The sequence below is a fragment of the Antrostomus carolinensis genome, unplaced genomic scaffold, assembly GCF_000700745.2.
Source record: "Antrostomus carolinensis isolate BGI_N321 unplaced genomic scaffold, ASM70074v2 scaffold35258, whole genome shotgun sequence".
In the NCBI taxonomy this organism is placed as follows: Eukaryota; Metazoa; Chordata; class Aves; order Caprimulgiformes; family Caprimulgidae; genus Antrostomus; species Antrostomus carolinensis.
The window spans coordinates 36758-48956 of NW_010331478.1; the positions used below are offsets into that span (position 1 = coordinate 36758).

Here is a 12199-nt window from a genome sequence, read left to right on the forward strand (position 1 = left end):
AAATCTGTTAGTAATGGCAGAGATAGCAGAAGAAATGTTGAATGAACAACTTCAACTCATCAGTTACACTGCTAGCAATCTTCCTTGATCCACCCCCCATCTTTGGCCCTTAATGCCTTCTGATACCTTTTATCTTGTAATCAATAACTCCAACCTTCCCTTTATTAATAGCAATGACAGAATATGTAAAACTAAATTATAAAGAGTTACTTCACTCTTTAAATCATTTGATGCATGGTCCCTATCTTTATGTGCTTAAATAGCCTCCGAGATGTAGCATAATGACCACAAAATTCTGTACTGAATCCATTTTAGTATGTATATTACCATTTACACTGAAATTAGCTTAACCATAAATAATACAGTTTAGTAGGTCAAGACTACAAAATCATCACTCCGATGCAGTGCAATTTGTGGAACACTGATTTTGTCCCTGTTCAAAATGATAGCAATCTAAAGTTTGTATTTATAATGAGGTGTTTTTGTGTGTGTTACATTCATTTTGGCAGCAATTAATTAACACTCTCTGCATCGACTAGAATCCTAAATTGTACTGATGTTTTTCTTTTTCTAACAATGGTGAAAATGGAAACTTCTAAAATTAAGAACTCAAATATCATGAAGTTGCTGGAAACAGCACCAAGCTATGTACCTACAGCAACAGAGAGAGAAAAGGAGTGCGAGCAGCATACTACTATCAAGACAAGAAAAAAAGGTACATGTCCTATTTCCACCAGTATGAATAAAAAGGAATTCCTATGCAGCTACATCAAATATTTTATATAATTGATTTACATATAATTAAAGGACAACTATTTTGTGTATTTATTACCGATAACACCTAAAATACTACACTACTTTCCTTATGCTGGCTCAGAACTGTTTCAGATCAATTTTTCAAGCTGGTAACAGTTCTCTAAGCTTGGGCAAGGGCCGTAGCAAGTTTTGTGCTGAGCTAGACAACTCAGCATAGCAAAGGACCTGCTGCCACCAGAACTGTGGAAAGAAGACAGTGAGGCTGCATGAGCAGGAATGAGGGAGGATGAGGAGCAGGAGTGCCTGTTTCAGCATCCATGAGTTTTAGTTAGGCTTTTCAAAATAACTCCTGCTTGCTTCCCTGGGAAAGATTGTGAATGTTTTGCTGATACAAAACCAAAATTAATCACAGTATGCTCATGCCAAGGATCGATACAGTCCTTTCAAATACTATGAGAGTAGTTCAGAAAGAACAATAGAAGCTATAATGAAGAGGTGGTGTAGCACCTGTGTGTTAATTAATTCAGGTTCGTAAAAAGTGGGATTAAGGGTCTCAAAGTCCAGAATTACATGGTCTCTTCAGAAGCTTTGGCCAGTCACGCTGATCTGCTGAAGAATGCTTACTCCTGTGACTTAAAATGCTTTAAAATTTCTGAAGATAAACTGGGACTCTGATTTAAGTTACTCCTATTATAGTTTTAGTGTAAAATTTTAAATCTAATGTCAGTAGATACTGCTTTTCATTCAGAACTGTGTTTTTTTAATTCTTGAGTGTGACTCAGTTGTAATTTCAGCTGCCTGTTCTTTTAAACCCTAGTGAATTCTAAGCCATGTGAGAAAGCTGATGATCCCAAAAGCAGACAACTTCAACTGGTCCAATCAATTAACAGATTTAACAAGTAAGCACAGAAGCTGCCTCAGAAGTAAATTTATTGTTTCCCATAAGCAAACAAGAAATAAAACCGTTAAAGCCCGTGAGTGGGTCAAGCACTGTTACATGTCGCATATGACTAATTTGACAGTAGATGTTAATCCTCCAAGGCACGCACATTTGTATCACCAGACGGATGTTCTAGGTATGATGTACTCATTGCTGGTGGATGGCAGTGATGTGCTGTGCAGCAGCAGGGAAGAGCTGGCTGGTGACAGAATACGTGCAAACATATTTAAAATTGGTTTTGCAGTAGCACTTGGTGTACCATAAATTAAGAACTTCAGAACCAGACTGCTTTAAAAGTGTTATCTTAGTGCTTAACTCAGTGGTTGGGTTTTGTCTATGATCTTCTTAAGCATGAATGTATATTCTGTGATAAAATACAGGAAACACTAGTAGGCTGTCATTTGGAGGTGGTGGTGTCAGATAGTGGCCTTTCTGTGTTGAGACAGTGCCACCTCGTGGGTTTTCTGTGATCAGACCTCTGTGAAAAAGACTTGCGTGGTTAAATTTAATTTATTTAAAATATTTTTTAGAGCAAAACATTTACGGAGAACAATGACAAGAGATAAAAGTGTCCCTAATTTTGACTCTCAGTTATTGCATCAGGTAAGTGGAAATACTTGCTTGAATTATTTGTATAATGCAGCAAATCCATTTGTTTTTTCTGCTATTAATATAGATACATATAACAGGAAAGTTATGGTGGTCAGTGAATCCCTAAAGTTCTGACCTGTTTGCTAAATTGTTAATGTTTCATCATTGTTCAGTGTTCGATGGTACTTCTACAACACCCCTCAGACATCTTATTCTTACTTCTAAATTTCTTAAGCCTCTTATTGCAGGCTTCATCTCTGTTTTCTGTGTCATGTCTAGCAAATCTAGGTTATACCAAGACTTGAAGAACTCCAGCTGATCAGAGCTGTAGCCAAGCAGAGATGCTGTTTACAAGAGAGAAATTTTTCAGTAGACTAAAATTGGGGGTTGCATAAGTCAGCTTGTAGGAGGAGATTGTTTGCAAGGGTGATAACAAACTACATGTTGCTTTGGCAGCTGTGACCCAAATACATGTAATCAATTCATGTCTGGTTGAGGGTGACATGGCACCCTGTGCCAATCTGACTGTTGGATGGTGCCCTCTACCCAGAGCTCACGCTCTCTCTTGCTCCTTTATACTGGCTTTGACTCTCATTGGACCCTCTGCTGAGCCATTTCAGCATACTAAATCAAAAGAAAAACTAACCTATTAAAAAAAAAAAACCCAAACCAAAAGAGTTTTCTACCAGGTTAGTTCAGTAGCTAATGTAGCCTCTGCTGCGCATCTCCATCTAGAAAATGGAATGCTGTTCTATTTCATGGGGCACTTAGAAGATTTTAACATTTGCAAAGAGCCTCGAGAATGCCAAATTCATGCTATAAAAGTGTAATATTTTATTAACTCTTTCTAGTATTAATGATAATATCCTACTATTTAATGAATCGTGGGATTTAGATTTACATTTTATAATTGTGGATTGCTGAAGGCTCTATGTCATGCCAGTACAGCAGGTGTCAAAAAACTAAGTGACCATGATATATAGCACTTAAACCATGTATGACTGTTGTGGCTTTGTGAATCTACAGGTCATACAGCTCTAAATTGTTAGTGGGTATAAACATATAAAATCTCCATCTGAAACTTTCAAGATTGTTGCCATTATTTCAGTAAAAGGGTATGATAATTAATTTCTGCCTTTAGTTCTTCTCTTAGAAAATCTGTCCTTAGCATGCTTGGATTCTTTTTTTTTTTTCTCTTAGTTATTTTAACATTTGTAATGTAAAGTAATCACAGAGAGCCACCCACTCTGAAAAGGAAAAATCAGGAGCAGATATGGTAATGGAAGATAAGAATAGCTGGATTGGCCAAAAAGAGTCTCTAGGGGGTGTGGGGAGGGTGGGTGTCTCTTCCCTGACAGGTAAGAGTTGGAAGTGGGGAGTTTTTGTCTTTGCCTTCAGCAGTGCCTGGTTGAGCCTATTTGTATTACTACTTATGTGTTTCTTAATGGTGAAAGAAATGGCTGTTAATTGCAGGTACCTTGAGGCTTGCATTGCAAAAGGTGTTTGGCAGAGTTAGGATGATATTGGGGCAGCGCAGTGAAAATAAGTATTGGAATGCCTTCATCATCTTTCCAGTTCTGTACCGATTTATGTGTAGCCTGGGGGAGGTTGACCTCTTCTTGTTTTCCAAGAAGAGGAATGTTTGGTATTTAGACCAATCATAATTACTGTCTTACAAAGTATGCTGTTTTTAATCCTTGGTTGTATTCTCAGGATAAAGAATACCATGAAATTAATGTGATAATTGTATTCAAGAAACACTATATTCATTTTACTTCTTTGTAATGAAGAAAGTAGGCAATGCTTTTAACATACCATATTTCTGTTGTCACAGTTAGCTATTAAAACCTTTGATAAAACCAAGTTAAAATCTGTTGAAACGCTGGACCAGAGCAAAGTTAAGATTATTGACAGAGGATGCAGTGGTGAGTTTGTGAAACATGATGACATGATGGAAGTTCCTCAAAGGAGTAAATTAATGCAACGAAGACACACTGTGCCACTTTCAGCAGAGATTGTCACTGATCATAATTTATCCAGCCCTAGAAATCCAAGTATTTCACAATCAAGAGACTGCTGTGATGACTTGCTTTCAAAACATTGACGAGGAGGTGCAAATTTGATGTCAAAAGCTGTGGAACTAGGTGGTGTTAATTTCAATAACCCTTCACTGTATATCAAAGAATTCAGTGACACTTGCAAGCCTGCCTTCAGAACAGAATACAAGGATCACTCTTCAGCAGAAACAGAATGTTCCTAGCACTTTCGAAGACTAAATCTTCTGTTTATGTTGGAGGTAACTACACAGCCAAATCAGTACGGACATACCCAGATGCGGACAGCAAAATTACTTTCCTATTCTTAGCACTTATTAAAAAAATTATATATAACAGTAAACCAAACCAAACCCTGTATTGTACTTTTCAGTCACCCACTTCGTTTTTAAAAGTGTTTGAATAATTTTTGCATTTTCAGTTTTTATCACTACATTGGATAAGTATATATAAATATATATATTTATATATATAAAGATATATTGGATAACAAGGTATTTATTGCCAGAGGTAACTGAAATGTCTCTATTTTTATTGTAATGTTACAAACATCATAGTATATATTTCTGTATATTTCAGTAGCTGGGAAAACAATAGTCTATAACATCTGCAATGCCACATTAGAAACTTATACATGCTATTAATGTGAAGGGATGTAACCCTTGCTAATTTCTGTGCAATGCTCCCCTATACTGGATCTGCAAGATCCCAAGTTCTTCTACAGAAGCAAACATACTGGGAAAATACAGTAGAGAGCCCTTGACAAAGCTAAACTTTGTACTTGCTGTTCACAGCCTAATCAAAAGAAAAACATGCAGAAGCAAGCATCTATAAGGACACACAAAATTGTGTTCAGTTGGTTTGGGGTTTTTATTTTCCTTCCTCTAAAGCAAGTCATTCAAAAATGCACAAATATTCAGGATTCTGAACCCGGGCAACATCTGCTGACAAAGCTGCTGCTTAGGAGCCTCCTCCAGACTGCTCTTTAAAAAGGTGAAATTCCAATTATGAAAAGTACTTCTCACATCAGTCAGCATGTTGCCCCATTCCTAGAGGTGACCACTGAAGAATTGAAAGCTCACAAGTAACTATGAGATGGCTGCTTAGATTTGGACTTCATTTTCTACTATTTTGGTTATGGTAGGAGAAAGTGTAAATAGCACAAGCCAGGTTTCTAAGTAAGGACGGTATTTTTTATTCTTGGCTCATCACATCCAGCTTGCATTTTATTTCATAAACTATTTGTATGAATAATTCTATTTCTTTTAACTGTGGTAGTAGTAAACTGCCTGGCAAAGTACAAAGCTGGAAGACATACTGGTGATTTTTTTTCAAATAATTTTTTTAATCTAAGAGGTAAAATGTGCAGGAAGTGCACATACGGAGATGAGGGTCATGTGTTTATTTTTCTAATAATTTATGAGTTAATCTGATTTTTCTAATGTGCCTTGGATTTGTGCCAAATGATGGAAAGAAAAAAAAGTAAAATAACTCTTGAAAATACTGTTTTCTTTGAGTGCTTTTTTCAAGATTTCCTTGCTTTTGTTTTTGTAGGCATTTGAAGGCTTCATCTTGTGTTTATGTATAAATTGAGGGATCTGTTGGAATTTACTTTCAAGTTCAATATGACCTTCTTCCCTCCTATATTCCTGGATTACTATTATCAGGTTGTGTGGCTTTGGGTTTAAGGCATAGAGATGTACAATAGAGAACTGTTAGTGAAACCAAATTGTTAAGAAGTTTTCACTTAACTTCCTTCTCTAGCTCTACATTGCCATTAAAAAAAAAAAAAAGTAGGATGGATGTTCAGCTATCACAACCCAAAATACCAAGAGGAAAGAGATACTGAACTAGTTTTCTTCTTGTGATACCATAAAGATGACCTAGAGTAAGTAACTTATCTTTACCTGTAGCAAAAATAACCCAGATACTACTGACAAAGTTTAAGGTACAAGTACACTTTCATAGATCTGATTTCCAGACTTGCTTGTGTTTTCATTTTACTATGTATTTAACTAAATGTTTCTTATCTTCAGACTTCTTGACAGTATGGATGAAAAAAATGGGTTTATTGTTTTTTTTAATACTGGTGATACTATGCTACAGAGCGTAAGTACGGAATATACTGCTCCAACTACAGAACATGTTTGCACAATGACACAAAATTCAGTATCGTCTTTTTTCTTAATCTCTAATAGACATAGTGTGGCTGAATAGCAAGTTTTAAGATAGCTTATTAAATACCTTTGAAAAGGGCCAGAGATAAGTATCAGAGGAAGTGAACTCTGAATTTAATACTTGCTTTTTTTTCTATTAAAAACAAATTTTGCATACAGCAGGTAATGGAAAACAACTTGTTCAAGACTGTTCTATTTTAAGCACAAAATATTTTGTTGCATTCTATGCGATGACACAGCTGCAACACTCCCAAGTTTCAGCTTTGACATGAATAGTTATGTAATTATTGGTTAATTTTACTCTTAAAATTTAATAATTGGCCATGTCTTCAAGTAGTGCTTGCCCTTGAAAAACTCCCCCCCTGCCCCCGCAAAATATAAAACTTGCAAGAGAAAAAATGTACTGGCTTACTAAGGCAATTTAATGCAGATTTGGTGCATACTGACTGCTGTATTTTTTAACATCCAACAGGAGAATTTTTTTAGTTTTATAGAAAAAGCACAAATTTATTAAAATTAACCAGAGTTTTCTATTCCATTACAGTATCAGAACAGTTATCCTTGTGAACCTGAGGCTACTTAAGTGACCAAGCCACGCTTCAGTTTTGTTCAGTCCAGGATAAAGCTGATTTCCAGGCATTTTAGATACATAGTGTATGTATTTTAAAAAAGCACTTAAATGCCAGGCTGTTCAACTGTAATCTAAATGATGGAAAGATAATGACTAACAAATTATTTAGGTAAATTAAATAGTTTGCAAGTTTCCTTTGATGTGTTTAACCAAGATGGTAATTAAAAATATCTTAATATTCAAAGATATGACAATCAAAGGCTAAATTAGAATAGGATTTGAAGGGAGTACCCCTGGAAGCTTCCCCTAGCAATCTGCTATGCAAATATACTGAAGTCAACTTCATGACACTTAGGATTTGTCTGCAAAGCATGTTACTGTACAGTCCAGTTCAATCTGCAAAAGGCTGTGAGTCAAACTGAATCTAAAACATTACTTCAGGCTCTGACAACTGAGACTGGAACAGCCCTTTTAGAAGAACAGCAAGGCAAGAAAGCTTATCGTGTTACAGTAGAATTTGATAAACTTAGGAATGGGAAGGTGAAGCAGGGATGCTGATTTAGGATGTATCTATCTGTAGCCCCAACAGGAAAACTTTTAAAATATCTGTCACCACACCCTGGCTTGAAACTTTTCACACCAGTAAAAGGCCTGTAGTCTGAAGAAATTTAGCGTGCACCCACGATGTTACTGAAGTTAAAGAATCCTAATTACACACATAGACAAGCAAAATGCCCAATCTAGTCCAAATGAAACAAAAATAACAACTGTTTAAATACTTTTAAACCACATGCACACAAAATGAAAATCACCCATTAGTGCTCACTTTAAACAATTTTATTCTGTTCCAAAAAAACAGTGCAGTTGGGATCATACATATTCCTGTTAAATTATGTCAGAAAAGGGTTGTGTGGTGGTAGAGTGTTTATCAGCACGTTACAGTATTTATCCTACTTATTTCCATAACCATATTTTTGAATAAACGTTAAGCACAAGTTCAGTTTTACTTTATGCATGCAGGAGTTGCAGAAAGTTTAGGAAAAAGGTCTTTTTTAAATTTTTTTTTCCAAGGTAAGAAACACTCCAGCCATTTGATAAAAATGGAGGTAGTTTTAAGAATATACTGTACTAAGTGTCTGAACAGTGCTGTATGACACCGTTAACTTGCTTTTTTTGAGATAGCTTGATTATTTCATAGGGGGACAGTTCAATTGTATGTTGCTTACAATTTCTTTACACAGACTGCCTGAAATTAAGTCCTCTGATCCAAATGCTACTTTGATACCTTCACTTTATTTTATAAATTTTCAGTAAGGACTTGAGAGCCAGTGAGCTGCTGGATAGGCTTCCTTCAGGTGGGAAGGAAATCTTGTTTGGAGGAAGTTTTGGAAATCTTGAAGGAAATCAAAACACTTCTGTGATTTGGAGGGAAGTCTGTAAACTCCTAGAGGGAGTGGCTGTTCCCAGCTTTACACTTGGCTCCTCATCATGTTACGGTATCTCCAATAGCAGCAAGTTAAGTGTGTGCAGTTGCTGAAAGCATAGCTTACACACTGAGTAAGGGGCAACAAAATGTTCGTGCTAATGTAGTAGAGAATCCCACACTGCTCAGGCCTCTTGTACTACAAAAATTTAAGTTATAAAATCCCCTTCTCAGATTTATTTTACAAGACAAATTCATTTGTTGGCCTTTTTATTAAAACAAACAAAAAAGTAAAGCGTAAACATTTTCAGATCTTGCATTCTGCCTGGTAACAGTATCTTGCCTTTTTCCAGGCCCTTTGTTTGGCAGACAGTCTTACAGTAGTATTAATAATCATCCTCTTCATCAGAATCCAGTACTTTCCTTCTGTTGAACTAAAATTGAAATATATGAGGTGAAAATAGAAGGGTCACAGTAAATCCAACATGGAACAAGCCTTTCAAACTCCAATGAATACATGACATGGGAGCAGAACATTCACCCCATCACAACCCACCCGCCCATCACATGGCATAATGGTACAGGACAGACAGTCTGTGAGTCTGTCTCACAACAGAACACTGATATCCCAGCACTAGTATCCACAAATGGTACTGTCAATAAGGGCTGCTGTGATTTAATCTCAGTACTTACCAGTGTTGGTACGAGAGATGGTAAATAGAAAGTTAAGTTCTACCCTGAACTGAAATGGTCCAATACATGCAGTTTTTTCTGCTCTATTTTATAACAAATTGAAATTACATTTAGGAAATTAAGTTTACCTTTACTGTTGTTTTCTTTTCTGTTTGCTGACTCACTTTTTCAAGTATTTCTATCAAACCTTGTTCTGATATCTTGGAAAGGAAAAGAAAAGCCATATAAACACATTCTGAGAGATGCTTAGTATCAAACAACTGAATCACACTTTCCCTTCTTATAAAAAGGGATTGATGGAATTCTATAATAGTATTTAGAAGCTCTCAATTGCCCTTTTCAGTTATTTAATTTACAGATATTAAAAACATCATTTTTTTTAGACTGAATTAGGTTTGAGAATGAATATATACAAGAAAGAATTAGAAAAACATAACTCACCTTTCCAGGTAGCTGTCCAAATCTTGCCATCTGTATAAGATAATTCTCTACTGCTTTTGCTTTGTCTGGTTTCACAAGTGCTAAATTGCTTACTGCAACAAAAACAGGCTCTGTTCATTTTGTTGTGAAAGATACTCAAATACCTTCACTAGCAACTAAAAAGTAACATGTCTCTGTGAAACAGGCTTCTTCATGCCAGGGTCATGAAATAAATTTATAAAAATGCATTTTAATTTATATAAAATAAAGATACAAGATATAGTTCTAAATATTTGTTCCTAATTAGATTAACTAATTTTGACTCTCACTACAATTCCTGTTATTAATGAAAAAAAATAATTAACATAATTCAGATGTCTGTTAACCCCTCCCCTCCAGTCACTGATGTCACCAACTGAAAAGCTGTAATAGTTGTCTCCCCATCAACAGTATTCTTGTAGCCTGGCCTGTATACAAGCACCTATGTGCCTGATTTGAGCAGCAATGGAGTACACTACATGAGAATTTTTTATTAGAAAGTGACTCAGATACTTACATCTTGCACGAGCTGCTTGATCAAGGACTTGAGCTAAAATAGTATTTCTTATCTCTGCTTCCCTGTAATGAAAAATTAAGCACAGATTAAAAGTGGGATTTCAGATACCTAAAATAATATGCACAAACCAGCAAACTATGGAAGACTTTTGTTTAATAGGACTTCTTGAGGTCCCTTCAAACCTCACATTTACATTTCTTCTCTAGCGTTTTCTGTCATGAGCAGCTTTGTGTATGTTGACAAAGTTACATAGCTGACAACATCTTCCAAGAAATTAAGATGGAATTTACTAGTTACACCTTATTACTGTTTATGATTATATCATAAAGACAAAAGCCATGCTACCCACTCCAGAGATTCTGCGTTCAGTTCCAGGTGGAATTTCACCAAAGGCAGTGTCTGCTAGAGCAGGCATAAGGAATAGTCTGTGCAATTGCAAGACAGAACCAAACCTCATGATTTATTTAAAATTTTGCAGTAAGTCTTCATATACTTAAGTATTTGCAAAACTGGAATTTTAGTTTATGCATTTCAGTTCATACAAACTTTGTGTGCAAAGTCTAGAACTTTAAACACTTCCTTTCAATTTTCTACTTGGTAAAAATACTAAATGCTGTTTCTGCACTAAACTCTGATAGGAATAACTTTGTTTCATATTTTTAACTGCAATAAATGTCCTAGAAAAATCAAATCAACTAGGAAAGCATGTTCCCATTGCACTAACAGAGCCAAACCCAAACTCATCACTCAGACAAAATTCCAGTTTGGGAAGAGTTCTGCCAGCCTTCAAGATTTTCTTATGACCAACTGTCACCAATGCTGAAAAGTCAAGGTTTCTGAGTTCCAGAAGTGGATGACAGTGGGAATAATGATGCTTCCCCAAAACATCCCATTTTATCATGAGGTTACTGCACCTGGCTGAGCTGCAATGCAAAAATGAGCTGCTACTGCTGTTTTCCTCTATGCCCTCCCACCCCAGTTCAGGGTTCAGACTGCCTGATAGCTCTGTTGTAGGTCACCCAATATTAGTCACGGCCACACTCAGCTCAAGCAGATTTTAGCTGTCCTTGGATTAAATCTTCAACATTTCAGCTTCTTCGTTGGTGGTTTTTCCAAAAACAAACAAAATCCAGATGTGCACTCCAAATACTCAGAAAACCCCCTACATGGGTCAAAACAATTAAGACTTAAGACCAAAAGTCAATAGTTCTCATTTATACCTCTGTTTTGCTTCCTGTTGTGATGGATCAGCAGAAGGATCCTAAAGAATAAGATGAGAATAAATATGATCATCCAAAAACATTCCAGACAGGACAGTAAGTTTAAACATTCCAGCAGAGTCAATGTAAGCTAAACCTGGCTGCTAAACCCGCCTGACCACGGACGAGATCATGAAAATAACAATCTGCTACCGTAGCAAATAAATATGCCATACTATGCATTCCTCACAAAGCAGTAACGCAGACGAGTGTGATGACTAGTGCTACTGGATCTATCCACAGATTGCTGTGGGTTTGGATATTAAAAGGCCTTCCTGTTAGATCTAAGATAATAAACTTTCCCCAAAGCCCAGAAAACAGACACAAGCATTTTAAACCCATTAAAGTAAGCTACAGACAAGTGAAATTCAATGTAACCCTTTGTATTTATCAATACAGAAGAAAATACAATCCTAGCATGGTATTTGGGGACTAATACAGGCAGCTGAGATGATGACTATTCAAAAGCACATCACAAAAAAAGAGAAAGAAAGTGAACTTTATGTTGAATCTGCACCAAAAAATGTTACAGGTAACATTTCAAAGTGTGAGAGCAGAAAGGGAAACCACACAGAGAGGAGATGCAGCTGATCACAGGGGCGACAGGTTCCTTCACAGGAACCGCGGAACAGGCCCATACACCTCAGCTCTGACAGCAGCGATGACGGGAGAGGCTGCTGCCGGGGATCTGCACCCCGGGAGCGGCACGGGAACAGGCCGGGGGAGGGAACCGCGGTGTGCGGAACCAACCGCGGTGTG

At 36.6% G+C, this 12199-nt stretch overlaps 2 protein-coding genes across 3 annotated transcripts in view; one reads left to right on the plus strand and one right to left on the minus strand.

The window, feature by feature from the left end:
- The window catches only part of ANKRD27 (ankyrin repeat domain 27), a 34044-nt gene extending 29474 nt beyond the window's left edge, over positions 1-4570 (plus strand). Inside the window, exons 25-29 of one of the 2 annotated variants that reach the window (XM_010173233.2) lie at positions 607-715; positions 1574-1655; positions 2227-2299; positions 2695-2760; positions 4122-4391. In XM_010173233.2, coding sequence (XP_010171535.1) covers positions 607-715; positions 1574-1655; positions 2227-2299; positions 2695-2760; positions 4122-4391 — 600 coding nt within the window. Of the gene's footprint in view, positions 1-606; positions 716-1573; positions 1656-2226; positions 2300-2694; positions 2761-4121 lie in introns of both variants that reach the window. The other variant, XM_010173234.1, reaches the window with a different exon arrangement.
- A 3927-nt stretch (positions 4571-8497) lies between these two features.
- On the minus strand, positions 8498-11442 carry PDCD5 (programmed cell death 5; the record flags this gene model as incomplete). Its single annotated transcript, XM_010173235.1, has 5 exons — positions 8498-8946; positions 9334-9405; positions 9647-9738; positions 10182-10243; positions 11402-11442. Coding segments are annotated over 5 exons (315 nt in total), but the record flags the coding sequence as incomplete, so codon positions are not given.
- Between the last annotated feature and the right edge of the window lie 757 nt (positions 11443-12199).